The 18,906-nt window shown below is 56.3% G+C and overlaps 7 protein-coding genes across 7 annotated transcripts; 2 read left to right on the top strand and 5 right to left on the bottom strand.

The window, feature by feature from the left end:
• Nucleotides 1-2,613: 2,613 nt before the first annotated feature.
• Nucleotides 2,614-4,143, bottom strand: PG994_002445 (uncharacterized protein; the record flags this gene model as incomplete). The annotated part of the gene is made up of 1 exon (XM_066853854.1): nucleotides 2,614-4,143. One exon carries the CDS (start codon nucleotides 4,141-4,143, stop codon nucleotides 2,614-2,616), a length of 1,530 nt encoding a protein of 509 aa, XP_066721995.1.
• A 1,132-nt stretch (nucleotides 4,144-5,275) lies between these two features.
• On the bottom strand, nucleotides 5,276-7,306 carry PG994_002444 (uncharacterized protein; the record flags this gene model as incomplete). Its single annotated transcript, XM_066853853.1, has 3 exons — nucleotides 5,276-6,277; nucleotides 6,330-6,755; nucleotides 6,779-7,306. 3 exons carry the CDS (start codon nucleotides 7,304-7,306, stop codon nucleotides 5,276-5,278), a joined length of 1,956 nt encoding a protein of 651 aa, XP_066721994.1.
• Nucleotides 7,307-7,965: 659 nt separating this feature from the next.
• Nucleotides 7,966-8,838, top strand: PG994_002443 (SNARE domain-containing protein; the record flags this gene model as incomplete). Its single annotated transcript, XM_066853852.1, has 1 exon — nucleotides 7,966-8,838. One exon carries the CDS (start codon nucleotides 7,966-7,968, stop codon nucleotides 8,836-8,838), a length of 873 nt encoding a protein of 290 aa, XP_066721993.1.
• A 365-nt stretch (nucleotides 8,839-9,203) lies between these two features.
• Nucleotides 9,204-10,443, bottom strand: PG994_002442 (OXA-2; the record flags this gene model as incomplete). Its single annotated transcript, XM_066853851.1, has 2 exons — nucleotides 9,204-9,533; nucleotides 9,598-10,443. 2 exons carry the CDS (start codon nucleotides 10,441-10,443, stop codon nucleotides 9,204-9,206), a joined length of 1,176 nt encoding a protein of 391 aa, XP_066721992.1.
• A 1,033-nt stretch (nucleotides 10,444-11,476) lies between these two features.
• PG994_002441 (alpha-1-2-mannosyltransferase alg11) lies at nucleotides 11,477-13,250 on the top strand (the record flags this gene model as incomplete). The annotated part of the gene is made up of 2 exons (XM_066853850.1): nucleotides 11,477-12,995; nucleotides 13,066-13,250. 2 exons carry the CDS (start codon nucleotides 11,477-11,479, stop codon nucleotides 13,248-13,250), a joined length of 1,704 nt encoding a protein of 567 aa, XP_066721991.1.
• A 561-nt stretch (nucleotides 13,251-13,811) lies between these two features.
• On the bottom strand, nucleotides 13,812-14,375 carry PG994_002440 (uncharacterized protein; the record flags this gene model as incomplete). The annotated part of the gene is made up of 1 exon (XM_066853849.1): nucleotides 13,812-14,375. The coding sequence occupies one exon, from the start codon at nucleotides 14,373-14,375 to the stop codon at nucleotides 13,812-13,814; it is 564 nt and encodes a 187-aa protein (XP_066721990.1).
• A 1,438-nt stretch (nucleotides 14,376-15,813) lies between these two features.
• PG994_002439 (phosphate-repressible phosphate permease) lies at nucleotides 15,814-17,960 on the bottom strand (the record flags this gene model as incomplete). The annotated part of the gene is given in 6 exon segments (XM_066853848.1): nucleotides 15,814-16,016; nucleotides 16,087-16,328; nucleotides 16,429-16,883; nucleotides 16,903-17,672; nucleotides 17,733-17,800; nucleotides 17,941-17,960. The coding sequence occupies 6 exon segments, from the start codon at nucleotides 17,958-17,960 to the stop codon at nucleotides 15,814-15,816; spliced, it is 1,758 nt and encodes a 585-aa protein (XP_066721989.1).
• Between the last annotated feature and the right edge of the window lie 946 nt (nucleotides 17,961-18,906).

The following is an 18,906-nucleotide window of genomic DNA, read 5'->3' as shown; positions in this document are numbered from 1 at the left end:
AGTTGCAAGAACTCATCGAAAAACGGTGGTTCTGCGTGCAGAGCGCAATGGGCCTCCTTACCGAAGTTTCCCATGCCGCTGGTAAGCTGGAGAGCAAAGTTGCGCATCCAGGGTGCCGGCTATTCTGAAGAGAAAAAAAGAAAGAAAAAAGGAAGCCGACATATTTTGGGTGCTTGTGTCGGATGCGCTATCTTTACCATTCTCATGCTGCTGCTTATGTTCACCTTTCCTATTTCTTTTATTCTCTATCTTGTCCTAGTAATATAGCTTTCTAAATGAAACTCTTCACGCAACATCCAACTTGGGATATAATACCGGACAGGGCAGTCAAATACACGATCATTCCACTCTCTTAACTTGTCATCGCAACGCGATCGTATATTTACGGTGAGGAGGCAGAATGCTCATCTTGCTCCAGCGAGCGGGAGAAAAGGCAAGATGGAACGAATAGGCAAAAATGGAGCGGGGGAAATACTTATGGTTAACAGCTTCAAGGCAGTCCCAAGTCAGCCCAAGGCAGATGTGATAGTTCGCGTGTTATGCATCTTAGGAACCACCGACTTCGCAGAGCCGGACGGTCCCCATGATCCGCATACATAAAGGCAATCACTCATAACGTACCTCCTGTAGACCTACAAAACAAGTACATACTGTTTTTCAGTGCGCGCACACCGTAAAGGTATAAAAATGGTTTCTCTTCAAGGTACCATCCTCCATTTCTCCCTTTCTCCCTCCGAAGTATAGGCCCAGGCTTTGTCATCATTACCTTGAAGCCCCCAACCAATCACACTCGCCGCACAAGCTGCTGAACACTTCCACCAATGGCCGGATCCTCAGACCGCTGCACCTATGGAGGGTATGTACGGTGGTGCATCCTCATCTTATCTATGCCTGTTATCTCCAAGCGTTATTAATCAAGCCCGCTCCACAATGTTTATGGCGAAGGCGTACCTGTTATAACAAATTCCAACCTTTGCCTCAGCTGCGTTGAACCACTGCATTCAAAAACAATTATTGAATTACCTTATCGAACTTCACTTCATTCCCTTCTCTACCCCGTTACATTCGGCTCCCAAAGCATAGAAGCCACTGTGATGAAGTCGGTCAATGGGGGCAAGTCACCCCCAAAGACGTTGCAGATTTTCTTGAACCCCTTTTTCCTTATACCATAATTCTCGCTCTCTTTCCTGGTCGTGGTCGTCAATCTCAAGGCCGCGAGAAGCACTTCTTCAAACTCTTTTCCGTATGCCCTTCTCTCTCATAACGAGCCAGTCTGACCGAACCACGGTGCAAGACTTGCTTGATATCCCATCAGTCTGATACCCAGCCCGCGTTCAACAGAGAGACTCCAGATAGGTCTGCACCCGCCATAACCACCAACATCGAGTCACCATCCAAGGCGTCCATGTCCAAGGAAGCCGTGAAAGCGTACATGTCGGAAGAGAACAGCGGCGGAGACCCCGTCACGGCTCGACACCTCCGTCCCGGTTCCGTGGAACAGGGTATAGCCCGTCGCCAAAGCAAGGTGGAGCGTGAGATGTGTAAGCGAAGCTTCTTATATACACACCTGCTAACCTAAATGGGCAACACAGTGCGAGAACGACCCGATTTCCTGTGCTTTAGTACATGGTGTTCCTGCATCAGCAAATAGAGTTGATCTACCCCGCGGTCTTAGCCGGGGGCTGATCCACCTACTTTCAGATTAGGCCCGGTCGCCTTGACAAGGATACATACCACTGACTAGCCGCGACGGGGAAATGGTCGTCAGTGTTACAAGATCAAGGGTGGTTGTTCGACAAGTTGGCGATATAAGCGCATTTGGCCCCCCTCCCGATTCCTTCTGGCCCTCTTTACTTTTCATCTCTGTTTCTTCACTTCCCTCCCCCCTGAAGGACTGGTGGTATTTTGAACATACACGACTTCTACCACCCTCTCCCCCTTCTCTCTTCGCCACTCCGTCCTGTGGCTGTCGCATTTGACGGAACCTCTCTTGTACAGCATTGGTGGCTTGCTTGATGCATGGAGCGTGGCGAGAGGCACATCATATTTCTGTGTTCATGTTTTGGGGTCCATCATTTTCCCTTATTACCTTATTTCCTATCTCGGCTGCTTTGAAGGGGCTACGGCATCATGATACACGAAACGGGAAAACGCTGGATGAGTTATGGAGGGAAAAGAGAAAGAACTGGATCTTCAAGGAATTACGTTATTTTCAGTTTTGCTTATAAGAAGGGCCTGACCAAGACAGGCCCGGTGGTTTCAATATACAATGTCCCGTTTCTTCGATCCGGGCCCGAGCCTGTCCCAAAATCTTCAGCTACCAATCCTCCGCACGATCGGGGTATTATCTGGGGGTATCACCAAGAAACGCCATACCATACCATGCCATGCAAAGTGGTTTGTCTTGACAGGCTCGTACTGCAGTGTGCCACTAAGCCCCCCCCCCCCGTTTTCCTCTATGGGTATCACAAGGTGTCTGTCGCCTTTTTTTCCATCGTACAAATATCTCTCCTCCTCTCGCCTCCTCCATCTCATCTTTGATGTGGAGCCCTCTCTCCCTGGTCATCTTACAGTAGGTAATAATAATATACTTTCTCCCAGCGATTTCATCCATCAAAACGATTCGCCAATCCGTAAGACATACGGCAAATCCACGCCATCCTCCCGCCGCGACAGTCTAATAACGCTGCCCCCGCTCTGCTGGCTCGCCGACCGCCGCAGACTACTACCATCACTACCAGTACCTCCTCCGTAGCTGCTCGCGGCGTAGGGCGGCCGCGTTTGCGCGAAGAAGTTGCTGTTGCCGCTGTTCGTGCTCGAACTCTGCGACACGTCCCTCATCCTACCACCACCACCACCTGCTGTCGTCATGATAATCGACCGTCGCCCCGCGCGGCTGACCGGGGTCGTCGGTGCGGTGCCGTACTGCCGCCACGAGATCCCCAACGTCCCCGACGAGTTCCGCGCCACCATCGCCGGTCGTTTCTGCGGCAAGGGCTGCCGTGAGCTGGTGTTGCGGCCGACGGGCGTCCGGAGGCTCGAGGAGCTCGCCATGCTGTGAATACTCCCGCCCTCGGGCGTGGTCGGGCTCGACTCCCGCGGCGCATCGTCGTCGATGTTGCTGTGGCTGTCGGTGTACATGCTGTTCATGTCGCCGTTGCGGTCGTCGTCATCATTGCTCATCGCGCTGTTGAGGGCGGACGGCGCCAGCGGCTGCATGGTGCGGAGCACCTCGGCGAACAGGTGCATCAGGTTCCGGAACGCCGCGTTCGACATGGGCCGCGGCGAGAAGCGGCCCCGCTCGTAGGCATCGAGGAAGTCGGACACGGTCTGCGTGGACGGGATGACGCCGAGCGACGTCAGGTGGAGCACGTAGTCGCGGAGGCCCATGTGCACCGCGCGCTGCAGCATCGCCACGGCGCCCGGGTCGAACGCAGGCTGGTCGGGCGCGGCGTACCGGTCGGCCGGGGCCTGGGAGACGGCCTTGGCCTCGATCAGGTGCGGCAGCTCCGACAGGACGGTGCTGTACTGCAGGTTGGGCAGGTCGGGCGAGTTGGGGCTGCCCCAGCCGTTGTGCTCGATCTCGCCCCAGACGGGTTTTCGGCGGGCAGCGCGATGCCCATCTTGCTCTCGACCGTCGGCGACTTCTTGAGCGTGGGCCAGGAAAACGGCGATCGGCGCAACTTCTCGGCGGCCTTCTCGTTTTGCTGCAGCTCGAACTCGTTGTCCTCCTCCGCCACGATGCCGAGACCGAGTGGTTCTTCGTTGGGGCCGGTAACTTTCGGTCGCGCCTCCCAGGCGATGGCGGCGCTCCTCCCGAGGTCCTTCGCAATCATCTGTCGCACCTGCTTCTTGACATCGCCCTTGCCGATGGGGATGGTGTTCCGCGGGATGGCGGCCAGGACGGTCCGCGTGATGTACAGCCCGCAGGAAGTAGACGAACAGGACGATGATGACGGAGACGAGGTAGACGCCCGAGATGATGATGATGTTGGAGTACTGGAAGGTGAACAGGTAGGCCTGGCGGATGATGTCGCCGGGCACCGCGAGGAGCAGCGCGAGCAGGATGAGCTGGAAGAGGAAGTACAGGGAGTTGTAGAAGATGCGAAAGGCCGTATGCAGCTTTGCTTTTGACTGCGCCATGGTTGCTGCGGTGCGAGGCTGGGCGTCAACATATTAGGAGTTCGCAAAGGAGTACAATGGGGAGCAATTGCTTTATTAGAATTAGAAGGTACTGGCTGGCTGGACCGGGTTCGCGCTTTCGGAAGTCAATGGCTGTGAATTGAAGGACGGAATCATCGCATCCTATCAATTATGTGAACGATTAGAACCATGACATTCTGAGCGAACTCGAGTCTCGTGACAGGCGATAACGAAAAGAGAGACAAGAAAGGGAGATGACGAAGCCGCGAAGGCAATAAAGGGAAGGGGGGTGGGAGGGATCGTGGAGTGGGTGAGGGCCGGCGGAGCTTTAAATTAGGTGTTGGGGGGGGGGGGGGCCTGTAAATTTAAGTAGATGCACCGCTCCAACATGCAGGTTTGCCTACCATGGAGGTCAGACCTGTACAACTGGTTGCCTCGTCTTGTTGTGATGAGCTGTATTCCCTTACTTTATAGTGTATACGTACTCACGGTCTGATCGATGAGAGATATCCGATCGGAAGTATTCAAGATTAGTGGCTTCAAGGCACAGTTCTGTGGCAACCCGCTAAACATTGCTAGTAGCGCAGCAACACGTTTCCTATTCCATTCCTTTAAGCGTTGGAATGACCTGAGCTAATAATATCGCACATGTCTCATCACTCAGGTTGGCACTCGAAATTCGATAGTCAAAAAAGACGACAACTTCTTTGTTTTCATGCATCGTGTTCTTACTACGTATCAGTATTTTTCGTTCGATGTACCACCACTTTTGAACTATATAGCAACTGATAATTCAGCGACCGTCTCTGCAGACGTGGTACTGAATGCTACACTCGGACGGTGGCCATGTACCACGTAGACGCTTCTGCTTCCTGTAGCCAGCATTCTGCTCTAGCGAATAGTTGCTGATATTCTATCGGCTACCTGCAACCTGATACACGTGAACCTGATGATGCTCAACGCCGATGATCCCCATCCGGTTGCGCTGGGATTGCTAACTTCCAATGGTCAGGCTCGACACGGCACCTCTCTCCTTAGCAAGCAGTTCTATCTGCCGGGTAGGCGGAATACTATTACTCTGTCGCACAAAGCGCCATAACTCGGGCAAACGTGCTGAGACTCTCGTGCGCCACTAGCCCACTTGCTGCATCTCGGGTTGTTGCTGTACCTTTTCTGCCGCTCGTCTATGCTGCCGTTGCTCCTGCTGCCGCTTCTGTGGCTTCTCCGCCGGAGCCGGGACGACCTCCTTCTTCGCCGCCTCCTTGGCCAACCGAAGATCGGTCCGACTAAGACGCAGGTCCGTGCTATACACCTCAAAGGCAGACACGACCCTGTCGAGGGCCTCCTTGAAGGCGTCCAGCAGTTCTTCCACCGGTCCGCACTGCCGACTGCCTTCCAAGTCGGTCCAATGGATAACGAGGTTGTCGCGGAAGATCTCCAGCTTCTTGATCACCGTGGTCAATGTCCGGATTATAGCCGGCACGTCTCGGTGTACGTTTCCGTAGTTATCCTCGCTCAGACTCGAGACCGCCAGTTGGGACAGAGCAAAGGCGGCATTGACGTAGATGCTGACCTCTCCATGCGGAGCACCAAGGACGGCCGTGGCGAGGCGGCGCGAGAAGAGCTGCTTGAAGGGCCAGCCGATCGGGTACTGCAAAAGGTACAAGAATATGTTGGTCCACATAGCCGCAATGCCGTTGGGATTTGCATACTGCTGCTGCTCCTCGGTCAAAAGATAATCCCGGAGTTCAGTAACCGTCTGCTTGGCCATGGGCCCGATCTCGGCAGGCTTCTGGCCCGGGGCCCTCACCTTTGCGCTAAGGGAAGTGCATAACGAGTCTTGGAATGTTTGGGGCGCCGGGGCATTCTGCCAGATCATGGCGGACGTGGGAGGCTCAACAAGACGGGTCGGCGGTTGGGCAGCAGCAACCTCTGCCTTTACAGCGGCAGGAGACGGAGCAGGCGGCTTGCCGAACTCATCGACGCGCTTCTCGATCTGCTTGATGGTGTCGATGCAGATCACGTAGAACTGCGACCACATGGGACCATCCTTGCGATCAATGTCCTCGAATATGCCCTTTCGGCGAGCGTCAAAGTCTCGAGCAATCAGAGCGAGCTCCCACATGGCAAAGGCCTACTCGTGTTAGAACCAATAGGTAAAATGCTAATCGCAAGGAAATACATACCTGGTTGCGGGGCTTTTTTGCCTTTAAGCCATTCAACAGACTGCCATTGGGGTCCTTGGACTCGGCGGTCAAGGGACACCCATTCTTGAGAGGCTCTTTGGACAGGCGCAGAGTCAAGGTCGCATTACCGAAATTCCACAGCAAGCACAGGAGGAAGCCGGCCAGGATGGATCGGGAGAGCATCCAGACGCTCCATGGGCCGCTGGCCGGAGGGATGTTGGTCTTGGGGAGGTTGTAGAGCGGCCGGAAGAAGGTCATGGTCCACCACCACGCGGTGCGGCGGAAGAAGAGGCTGTAGAGAGTGAGGTAGTTGGCCAGACAGACACCGATGGAGTTGGTGGCGGCACGCATGACGAGCCGCGGGGCGCACTTGACCAGCTTCTCGAAGGGGTCCTCCTTGGCTGGTTGTTGTGCTGCTCCATTTTCCTTTCCTCCGACTTGGCCTTGACGGATCCTAGCAGCAGCCGGTCGTAGTCGAGGGCCGAGTGCATGATGCCTTCAAAGATGCCCAACAAAGTCAGGCTGACGGTGTAGAACAAGGCGCGCTCGTTGAGGCGAGCCCGGCCGCTGTGGTGGGTGATCCATTGCAGACCAGCATGCTCGCCGACCGAGTACAGGTAGACCTGGCTGAAGCAGAAAGCCGAGATGGTGTAGGTCAGAATGTTCTCGCACGTCTCGAGGGTGAGCGCGTATTGGCGGAAGGTGTGGAAGCCCGAGTTGGAGGAGCGCAGGCCGATGTGAGGGTGGGCGATCCGCAGAACGACGATCAAGAGCGCCGAGCCGAAGATGGCCAGGGTGCGCAGGCCTGCTATGCCCAGCGGGAACCAGGACCATATGACGGAGGTCCAGCTCGATAGTGTGAGGGCTTCGGCGTAGGAGATGGCGAGGACGACGAGTAGGGTCGAGGCGAATCGTCGTTGCAGGCAGGGCTGGAGGAAGTCCTTGTAGGGCGCCCTTCGCACCGCCGGCGCAGGCATGATGATGGTAGCAATTCCTCTGTCTGTCTTTCGTCGCGTTCGATTGATTATCGTAGGCTCATATCGATCGGTCCAGTCCCGTAAGGAAAGCAGTTGGGGGGCAGACTGGAAGCCAAGCGGGTGAGTCCAGCTGTGGATTTTATACAATCGTTGACAACTGGCGGGCCAAGATGGGCAAAGTAAATAAAAAGATTCCAGCACAAGCAATGGAGCTTTCAAAATGTCAAGGTGCAGCTGCAAGCAACAATGCTAGAGCTAAGGCATGAGAGCAGCTAAGCCACATCTAGCTAGATCCTTTTACTGCTGGCAGTCTTGATGATGTGGCTGACAACGACCAGGACGGCCTATGCAGTTGCCTGATCATCAGTGTGGCCGTGCACATTACGTAGCGTTCTCCCAACCCCGAAACCATCAATGCGCAATCAATCACACTCACCTGAGCCAACCCGAGATAGGCCGAGTCGATCATTTGTCGAGCAACATTCACCATTCAAACGTCAACGAGGTGTGTATTTTGCTTGATTTTTATTGCCACCACCAATCAAAATCTATCTCTCTTTTTTTGATACCCCCCATTCCACTCTCTTCAGCGACGCCGTCTATCTAATCTTCGAATCATCCATCCGAGATACCCTCAATCCAACCACACAACCACCGCCATGTCCTTCGATCAGCTCTCCAACATGGAATCCGGCGGCGGCGGCCGGCGATCCGGCAGCGGCGGCGGCGGCAACGGCACCAGCGGCGGCGCCTACAGCGACTCGCCCGAGTTCTCGCGCCTGAACCAGACCCTCACCAACGCCCTCTTCCACCTGCAGGGCAACAACGACAAGCTGCGGACCGAGATCGACCGCCTCGGCACGCGGCAGGACAAGCCGCGCCTGCGGGAGCGGGTGCAGGCCCTGCTCGAGGAGTCGCGCGACCAGTTCAAGGAGGTCGGCGAGGGCGTCAAGAAGCTGCAGACCTGGGACGACCCGGCCGGCGGCGGCATCACGCCGACGCAGAAGTACCAGCAGCAGAAGCTGGCCCGCGACTTCGGCAGCGGCCTGCGCGAGTTCCAGGGCCTGCAGCGCACCGCGCTCGAGAAGCTCAACGCGAGCGTGACGGCGGCCAAGGCGGCGGCCCACGACGCCGAGTCCCCGAGCGCCGCCGACTCGCACCACTTCCACGGCGGCGAGCAGTTGCAGCAGCTCCAGCAGCAGGAGCAGGCCCACCTGGCGGCGCAGGACGAGGTCGACTTCCAGGACGCCCTGATCCAGGAGCGCGAGGACGAGATCCGCCAGATCGAGGAGGGCGTGACCGACCTCAACACCCTCTTCAAGCAGGTGGCCCAGATCGTCAACGAGCAGGGCGAGCAGCTCGAGACGATCGAGACCAACGCCATCAACGTGCGCGACGACACCCGCGGGGCCGACGTCGAGCTGCGGAGCGCGGCACGGTACCAGAAGAACGCCCGGAGCAAGGCCTGCTGCCTGCTGCTCATCTTGGCCGTCATCTTGACGATTGTGCTGTTGGCCGTGTTCTTGGGTTGAGAGGAGACGAAGAAGATATTGTTATTATACCCGCCTACTTACTGCTGGATGGAGACAAGATGGAAAGGGCATTATGGCATATTTGGCGTTCTGGGCGTTTTGTCAAACTTTGAGTACTGAGCGTTTCGTTTTATAGGGGCGCCCCGTTCGTAGTGAACAGACTCGGGCAATGGATGGATCTCTTGGTGTGCTTGGCCATGGTTTTTTTTGTTGTTGTTACAACCGCGTGTATACAGTCTACTACCTGTCTATTATTCAAGATTCCGACACAAACTTGTACAGTATCGTCGCAGCTTTTCGCCGTTCCCAAGATTTTGTGGCAACTAATGCCGTGCTTCATTTTCCTCGCCATTCAAGTATCTATATCAGAACAGCTTCTCCCAATCCTTCTGTCCCGGCTTAGACTTGGGGGATACTATCATGCTTGCCACGCCCTCGCACTTCTTCACGGGTTCCTGCTTGAGCGGCATCGCCCAGCTCAACACCTGCCCAAACGCAAAGTGCGCCGTCGCCGACGAAAGCCAGTACAGATGCAGCGCGGCCGGCATGTCCAGGAGGACAAACGTCCCGAACGGCATGGCGTAGACGATGCCGCGGTACAGGCCCCGGGTCATGAGCTTCGGGTTGAATTTCGTGACGTCCTCCTCTCCGGGCCGCCGCCGCCACCACTGGCCGAAGAGGGCGGACCGCGCGGCCTGGTTTTTGGGGACGAGGTTCAGCATCAGCATGCCGACGAGGGCGACGGGGAGGATGTGGTACGGGTCGGCCACGGTCAGGTCGGTGAACCAGAGCATGCCTTCGGTGGTCAGGGAAGGGTCTAAGGGCCGTGGTGGTCGGTCCCACCACCGAGGAGGCGGCAGAAGTGATCTCGGGCATGGATGTGTCGACGGCAGCGCTGATTCCCTGAGCTACAGGGCCGCCTGTGGTCGTTGTTGCCACGGCGGCGGCGGTATTGCTTGCATCAGCAGCAGCAGCTTGTCCGGTAGCCGATTCGGCACCGACGCTCGTCTCGCCCGTCAGCAATCCCAGCAACACACCCTTCTGCCCTCCGCAGACCTTTCGAATACCATCCAAGGCCAAAATCCAGACGGGGAAGGTGGCGATGTTGAGATAGAACCTCCATTGCCGGAGCCCCAGGGCGGAATACACCCGCTTCTGGGTTGTCTTCAGTCGGTCCTCGACTATAGACTGGACCTTGGTGGGATCTGTCCGCTCGCGGATGATGACGTCCTTCATGACCCTCTGGCGCCATGCCTGCATCAAGGGCTCCACCCGCTTGCGCCGCTGCAGGAGCTTCTGGGAGTAGGCACTAAAGGGAAGGCGGAATATGGCGTTGACCGCGACGGCGATGAGAGGGATGACGGCAGCCCATGGTAGGCCGGTGGCGGCGTGAACTCCTAGTATGAGGTCCTGGGAGCCCTGGGCGGCGGCCTGTATGGACTCGGTGAAGAGCGTGCGTCTTTGACGACCAGGTTGTTGTAAGTGAGCAGCAGCCTGTAGTCGCTTGAATGCAGAGTGTGGATGGAGGAAGCTGCTGCTTGGGCGCTTGAGCAGCACAGATGAATAGGTCGCCTGAGCGAAATGTCGATGGAGATGGAGACTCATGATGCTGCTACATCTTACAGGACAGGCCTATCAATTTAATGAGTGCTGCAGTGACAGGTTGATCTTGGAGCAGCTGCGCCCATTCATCACAAGATTACAAGATTGAAGCAGATGATCCCATCCATCAATGTAATGAGGATCTCTCGCCCATCCCGATACCAGGGTCCAGCTGATCTTTCAATTGATTGGCCCGTGCTTTCTCAAGTACAACACGAAGAATCCAGAGACATCATCTTCACATGGCCCTTTCTTTTGACAAAGCTGCCTGTACAAGTCTCATGTATGAACAAAGAACACCTAGAAATTGACGCTTCTGTGTGACTGATGTTACAAGTCGATTGTCCTCTTACCCAATTATCAGAATGAGAATAGACGGCATGTAGTCCGTCCTTGATAGTAGTTGAATGGCCAAGTACCTAAGTACTTACATACTCTCAAGCCATACCAGCAAGCACCCCCCCACCACACACCACAGGCGACACGACCCGACGTTAGTGAGCGACCTCCCCCTGTAACCCAATCTGCAGCAGGTGCATTAACAGTGGGATTGACGGGTGACGTGTGAGTGCAGCCAAGGGAATTGCTGGTTGGCTTCTGGACCACACTGCAGGGACACACCATTTTCGTTTCGTCCCATCCTTGAACTTGATGACAGCGTAAACCTCTTTTTTCTCTTGTGACTTCACCACCAGTCCCTACTGCTTTCCCTCTCCCGCCGACTTGTCCACTTCTTCTTCTCTTCTCTTTCTTTATTCCTCTTATTTTTCCAGGCAAACCAATACATCCAATCGATGGGTGACAGCGATCACTGTACCCCAGCCTGAACAGGCACGACCGACTTTCGTCCCCCGCCTTTTTGTGCGCCGAACTTCACGATCGAGCACGCACCCGAGAGCCAGCTAGTTTGTGGGATCCATTCGCTACAAAGGTCGTCCTCCTCCCAAAAACCAACCCCGCCTGCCTGCCACTTCACGAGTCCATTCCCCACCAACAGTGTGTGGTCTGTCTACCTACACATTCCCATACACAAGAAATGGCGCTGGCGACGGTCCTCTACACGCTCCTCGCGCTGGCCTGCACGCCCCTGGCCGCGCTGCTACTCTGGAACTACGGCGTGCCGGTCCTGTTCCACGCCCTCGCCAACACCGTCGGCACCACGCTGGGCTGGTACTTGCGCAAGAAGACGGACGGGCGCCGGGCCCTGATAATACGCATCACCGACGAGGACGAGAAGGCCCACGCCGCCAACCGCCGATCGCGGAGCAAGAGCAACAGCAGCAGCAACTCCAAGGACAGCAGCAGCCTGAGCGACAAAAGTTGGGAGAACATTGAGAAAAAGTCCGAGTTGGGCACCTCCCACAACGGCGAGAAGGGCAGCAGCGAGCAGGACTGGGACGGCATCGTCGGCTTCTTCCACCCCTTCTGCAATGCCGGCGGCGGCGGCGAGCGCGTCCTCTGGGCCGCCATCCGGGCGACGCAGAAGCGGTGGCCCAAGGCCAAGTGCGTTATCTACACGGGCGACCACGACGTGAACAAGGAGAAGATGCTCATCCGGGTCGAGAACACGTTCAGCATCCACATCCACCCGCCCACCGTCACCTTCCTGTACCTGTCCACGCGGCACTGGGTTCTCTCCTCGACGTGGCCGCACTTCACTCTGCTCGGTCAATCTCTCGGGTCTCTGGTGCTGGGCTGGGATGCCTTCTCCCTGCTGGTGCCCGACATCTTCGTCGACACCATGGGCTATGCCTTTGTGCTTGGACTCAGCAAGGTCTTGTTCCCACAGATGCCGACGGGCGCCTACGTCCACTACCCGACCATCTCGACTGATATGCTGGACTCGCTCGACCCCACCAACAAGGCCGTTGGCGACAAGGGGGTCAATGCTGGCCAGGGCGTCGGCTTCCGCGGCCAGGCCAAGATGTTTTATTGGAGGTTGTTCGCCGCCACCTACTCCTGGATGGGCGCCTCGGTCGATGTCGTCATGACCAACTCGACCTGGACCCAGGACCACGTCCAGAAGATCTGGGGCCCACGCCGCCAGCACCGCAAGCAGAGCCACCCCATCGCCGTCGTCTACCCGCCCTGCGCCGTCAGCGAGCTCGCCGCCCAGATCGAGGTAGACGCCAAGAGCGAGAAGCGCCGCGAGAAGGTGCTCGTCTACATCGCACAGTTCCGGCCCGAGAAGAACCACACGCTGATCCTGCACGCCTTCGCCGAGTTCGTCGCCTCCAAGACCCAAGCCTCGGAGGGCGCGAAGCTGGTCCTCGTGGGTAGCGTCCGCGACGACACCGACTCGAAGCGCGTCTACCAGCTGCGGCTGCTGGTCAATGAGCTGCAGATCAAGGATCGCGTCATTTTCCAGCTCGACGCCTCGTGGCCCGACATCCTCATGTGGCTAAGCAAGGCCTACGTCGGCGTCAATGGCATGTGGAACGAGCACTTCGGCATCGGCGTCGTCGAGTACCAGGCCGCCGGCCTCATCGCCGTCGTGCACGACAGCGGCGGCCCGAAGCTGGACATCGTCGTCAAGGTCGATGGGGAGCCTACAGGTATGTGCCAACAGTTCTGCACCCCGTCTCCGGAATGAAACACCCAGCTAACGATACTACTTGCTACTAGGATTCCACGCCACCACTGCTACCGAGTTTGCCCAGGGCTTCGAGAAGGCCCTGTCACTGCCCGATCCCCTCTCAGTCCGAAAGAGAGCACGGATTTCGGCCACCCGGTTCAGCGAGGAGGAGTTCGCGAGGAAATGGCTCGCACAGATGAGCCTGCTAGTTGATATCAAGACCAGCAAGTCTTGAGAGAGAGAGGCCGAGACCCATGGATGAGCCTGAAAGGAGAAAGAGAGTGTGTTTTGATTTGGCCAACTGAGCCCCACCCCCTCCCAATGCAAGATAGAGAGATGGCTGGGCATTTTGATACCCCGGGGTGGCATCGCGCGGATAGATGCAGATGGTTTAGAGGGCGGCTGCAAGATACTCCACGTCAAATAAGAGAATCTTCCCACAAATGATTGGCGGTCCCAGCATGTGCAACTTGAGACTGAAGCCGACCAAGGTTAGTTCGCGTGTCCAGCCCCTCGTGTGTACGGGAATGTGAATTAGGGACTGCGTGAACCGTCTATTGTCGAATAACCTAATTGAGCGCTGGCCCTGTAGGCACTACAAGTAGCGATTTGGCCACACAATTGAAGCATTTTATATCACGACGGAGCGATTCAAGCATCATTCTGGGGGAAGATTTGTTTATTCTTCTTCTACTCCAGCAGCACAATGTTGTGCACTGCAGTTCTCATCAGTGCTCGTAGAGCAAAAGTCCCTATGGACGGTATCGCCATATCGACGATCTCACTGACGACTGCGTTAAGGGACCCAAGAGTAAAGCATAGTAAGCACACCACGGAACGTGCCTATACCCTTCGCAATAATCCTTTGTCCATACCATATCGAACGGATCTCCTCTCGACAGTGGTTTGTAGCATTCATCTGTTCCGTCGCAAAGTCCAGAGCTTCTAAATAATCATCCTGTAATTCTATATAGGTGACCATTAATCCGCGATAGTCTCCCAGTTCTTCATTAAGATCCGCTAGTATTGCTCGTTTCTTCTTGATCTCCTGCTCGAGCTGGAGGTTGAGCTTGGATTTCTTCAGGGGAGGCGACTGGGAGTTGGAAGAGGCAATGCTGATGGCCCGTCTCTTGCGGGAGTTCTCACTCAGACTATGAGAAGGAGCGGCGCGGTCTTGATTGTCGTCATCTTCAGATTCATCTCCATGGTCGTCATATTCATGGCCACCGTCACCGTCACTGCTGCTTGTGCTACCGGCTCGGATGTTGGGGACGGCCTCCGGTCCGTCGTCGGGGATGCCAGTAGCACTAGGGTCACTGGGACTGGCAGTCTTCTTGGCCTTACTACGAGTAGCGGCCATCATTGTAGTTGGTCAGCGATGAGGCCGAAGACGACGGGCTACGAGGCTGGCTCAGTAGCGAGAGAATGCTGGCTGGCAAAGTTAGTGAAAGCGGTGAGAAGGTAATCTCCGAGACGAAGCTGAATAAGAGAAGAAACAGAATGGCATTGGGAAGATGTTACGAGGGGAAGACCTGATGCAAGAAACAGGCAAATGGGCTAACCAATGGATGGTTGTAGAGACACCTGTAAACATACCTTGATTGTTGCGGCAAAGCTGTAGCTGCCAGCCTAGAGCGTGAAGGATCGACACTTGCAACGCTTCAAGCCAATGCCGAAGGCTCAACCACTAAGGAAGGGATTGAGTGAGAGTGAGTGTACGACGATTAGGGCAGAGAGATAGTGAGCTCTGTGCTGACCCCAAGCAGAAATGCCACGATTGCGAAGGTGACAAGGGAGAGGAGGACGAGTGGAAGAAGTGATTGTCAGAGAAGTGTTATGGGAGATGCGGAAGTCTGCTACTTTGAATTGTTAAGGTAGGTAGCCAAATAAACTGGTGGCAGCCTGTTGCCTGCTCAGGTTGTGACGTATTGGATGTGTCAAAAGTTTGGTTCGAGGATGAAGAACAGGAAGCTGCGAGTCCTATGTGCGCGAGGTCACTCGCCATGACCAACAGAAACTGCATCGAGTACTGTGAGTGAGGTACGCTGAATTGGAGGAACGGGTGAAACTCCGCCGACAGTGAGTCAGAAGTCCCACGAGCAGGCAGGGGATCAACAAGATGGATAGAGGCAGGTGCATCTATGTAGTTACATACTTGGGACGGTTGATATTTGATTAATTAACAGGGCAGTCGCCAGCAACACCCCCGCCTGAGGAAGAATCTAGATCACTTATCGAACACCCTCTCGTGGTTGATGTTTGCAAGCAGCCGACAAAGTGGAAGGAGCGAACCTGACAAGCGCAAAATTGGCTGAAGGCAAACCGTGGCAGGGCAAGGCGTGTTGGTCAACCACTACACCATCGGCCGACTTTACTCCATTGGTGGCTGAAGCTAATTCAGGGCCCTCAGACACGATGATGCTGACGGCATTGCATGGCCGAAGTCAATGAGCGGGAACCGAAACCGGGGAAATATTGGGCCCAAGAAAGATGGATTGGTGGCATTGTAGAGAACGGAGTTTACGAGGGAGCTTTGCCATGGTCATCACACAGGTAGGTCAGGATCGAGCCAATACAGCACACCAGAGAGTGATCAAATTGGGTATTCTAGTCTATATATCATCCGGAGTACATGCGTGCTTCCAACCCAACCATTGATACCAGGTAGGTAGTAAAAGTCCGCCTAATGTACATGTACGGCCACCACCGCCAGCCCTTTCCCGTCCGGTCAAGCCCCTCCTCCCCAGAAGCTCCAGTGGCCGATTGTAGGACGCAAGACATCATGTTCATCTCCCTTCCTACGTCTCCAGGCCCCATCTAGGCGCGTTGATGATGAAGCCCATCAAGCAGCCCGAAATGATGCCGGCGCACGGCAGGGTAATAACCCAACCGCCGTAGATCCAGCCGATCATGCGCCAGTTGAGGGCACGCCAGTCGCCATTACACAAACCGACGCCGACGACGGCACCGGTGATGCACTGCGTAGTCGAGACGGGGAGTTCTATAAGGAAAGATAATCATTAGTTGTTGACGTGTGCAACAGAAATGGAAGGCGGGCAATGGTCACATACTCAGACGCGTGGCGATGATGATGGTGACGGTGCTGCCGAGCTCCATGGAGAAGCCGCGCGAGGGCGAGTGCAGCGTCAGCTTGTTGCCCAGGTTGGACATGATGCGGTACCCGTACGTCCAGAGTCCGAGCGCGATGCCCGCCCCGCCGAAGACGAGGATCCAGACGGGCACGTTGGACTTCTTGCCCGGCACCTGGCCCTCGTTCCAGATCTGGTAGATGGTCGAGTAAGGGCCGATAGCACTGTAGAAAACCAATAGTGTCAGCCAGTCTGCCAGTCACGTTGAGATAGAAGAAAAGGAGAAAAGGAGAAAAAGGAGCAGAGAGATTTCATATCACTCACTTGGACACGTCGTTAGCCCCGTGCGTGAAAGAAGCAGCGCAGGCCGTCAGGATCTGCAAGAAAGTGTACATGAACTCGGCCTTGTTGTTGTAGTGCGCCGAGCGCGCGTGCGTCTCCTCGAGGTCGCCCGAGAGCAGGTCCTTCTTGTGCTGCATGCTGACGACATCGCGGTCGACGCCGTTGAACAGCAGCTTCTTGACCCACCAGAACGCGACGGGCGGTGCGAACCACTTGCCTTCAGGCTGGGGGCCGACTAGGCCCTTCTTGAGAATCGGGTGGTCGTTGCGAGGTTCTTGCGAGTGCGTCTCGGAGTCGAGGACCGAATCGACGACTTTCCTCTCGGCCTGGGTTTCGCCGGCGCGGGCGGATGCGGACTCCTCGTCGCCCTCAGGGGCGCGGTGGGCCATCCGCTTAGCCTCGAGCTCTTCACGTGTGAGATGGCCCGCGTAGTAGTTCTGCACAGGCCCGCCGAACCCGGCCGGCGGCGGGGCACGGGCCGCGCCGCAGCAGCAGCGGGCCCTGGGGCAGATGATACCAACGGAGCTGCCAGTCCTCGAGAACGACGACGCGGTAGATCCAGGGCAACACAAAAACGGAGGCCAGCACGGCGAAGCCCGCGCCCGCGCCGATGATGGTGCCGACGAGCTCGGGCTCGGTCAGGTCGATTTTGTAGCTGCCGCCCTTCCAGAGCAGCAGCATGCAGATGAGCGAGGCCGTCAGCCAGAAGTAGACGGGGATGGCGAACAGGGCCATCTTGACGGGGTCCTTGCGCAGCATGACGCCGAACTTTGTGATAAGAAACAAGATGGCGCCGAACACGCCCGCGATACCGGGCGCGATGATCCAGGCCAGGAACACCTGGACGACGCCGCCGTTGATGACGGCGGTGCCGGACCCCTCCTTGACCCAGATGACGCCGCCGGCGCCCAGGGACGCGACGCCCATGCCGATGACGCCGCCCAGGATGGAGTGGGTGGTCGAGACGGGCAGGCCGATGCGGGTCGCGATGGTGAGCCAGACGGACGAGCCGATGACGGCGCAGGTCATGCCGAGCATGAGCAGGCCCGGGTTGTCGCGGAACTGGTCCGTCTCGACGATGCCGGTGCGGATGACGTCGGTGATGCGGGCGCCGACGCCCACGGCTCCCGTGAACTCCATGATGGCGGCCAGGACCATCGCCTGGATCAGGGTGACGGAGCGGGACCCGACCGAGGTGGCCCACGAGTTGGCGACATCGTTGGCGCCTGTTTCACGCGGGTGGTCTCGTTAGCGGTCGTCTCCGTCACAGGGGGGGAGGAACATACCGATATTCCACGCGTCTAGAAAGGCGAAGATGGTGCCTATGGCAAGAGATAGTCGAACTGATGCAGCACTGGCATCTTGTCGGCCTTGGTCGAACCAAAAGATACACAAGACTAAATGGCTGACGTTTCCTTTTGGACGACAAGTAGTGACACGAGGGTCACCGGCTAAGATGCGACTCGGGGAGAAGGAAGGAAATCAGTTGCATACAAGGCAATGCCCGCGTTCATATATACGAGCAGGCGTTTATGTACTATTAGTGATACCACTACACACGGCTGCCGATCCCAGGGCAGTGGTTCTCGAAAAAGACTTCGGTGCATGTTCCTAGGTTAGACAGCCCCAACACATTTCTCAGCAGCACGTAATTAGGAACCCACGATGACCTGCTTCTGGTCCCATTCTGACCCTCGGTCATTCCTTACGGAAGTAAGTGCGGCCAGAGAAGCCGACCAATGATGCCTTTCCACGAGAGGGCGTGCTCGACTTAATCAGCAGTGAATACTGGATTCCGCAAAGTCTAGAGTCTTGGTTTTCTCATGGACGATATTTGCCCAGACGGTAAACGAGTAGTCGCATATGCACTAGGCGTGTTGGTTGGCTGCAGCTCCAGTGTGCTGGTGCACACATTGCGGCGGGCTGAAAACCCATGGAAGGCCTTGGCTCTCGAGAGGCGAACTCTTTGAGCTGCCCGCGTGCCGTTCTAACCGTGGATTCGCCCGAGTTCATATGCATGGTCAAATACCAAGATATCAAACCCCGAAGGGTTCCCGCAGCCAACCCGCGCATATAACCATATGCGCTGACCGACGGTGATGAAAAGAGTAAAAGGCCCGTCTGGGATAGAGGCACGTTCCAAGACTTCTTGCATGAACTGTCTCCCCATAGGCTGCGGCGCCGATATTGAAAGGCGCATGGTACTCAACTCGGCCTAACCCAAAGGGACACCTCCCAGGAGTCTCATGGTAGTGGTCGAAGTATTGTAGAGTCCTTGCACCTGCTGATGGTTCAGCTCTGGTTTGTCATCCATCATGTGAACCCTCCATGTTCAATTGATGCCTCGAGTTGACTGAAGGGTCCCTCATCTCGGAATCGATCGTTTCCTGGAATGGGGGTCGTTCACCCCCTTGAGTGGCTCCTTACTCTGGGCAGTGCCGGTTGTTGGATCGAGGCGCA

This window comes from Apiospora phragmitis (assembly GCF_038363925.1).
Source record: "Apiospora phragmitis strain CBS 135458 chromosome Unknown utg000002l:1.0-5516284.0:1.0-5523493.0, whole genome shotgun sequence".
Lineage (NCBI taxonomy): Eukaryota > Fungi > Ascomycota > Sordariomycetes > Amphisphaeriales > Apiosporaceae > Apiospora > Apiospora phragmitis.
This window is presented reverse-complemented; position numbering and strand designations above follow the sequence as displayed.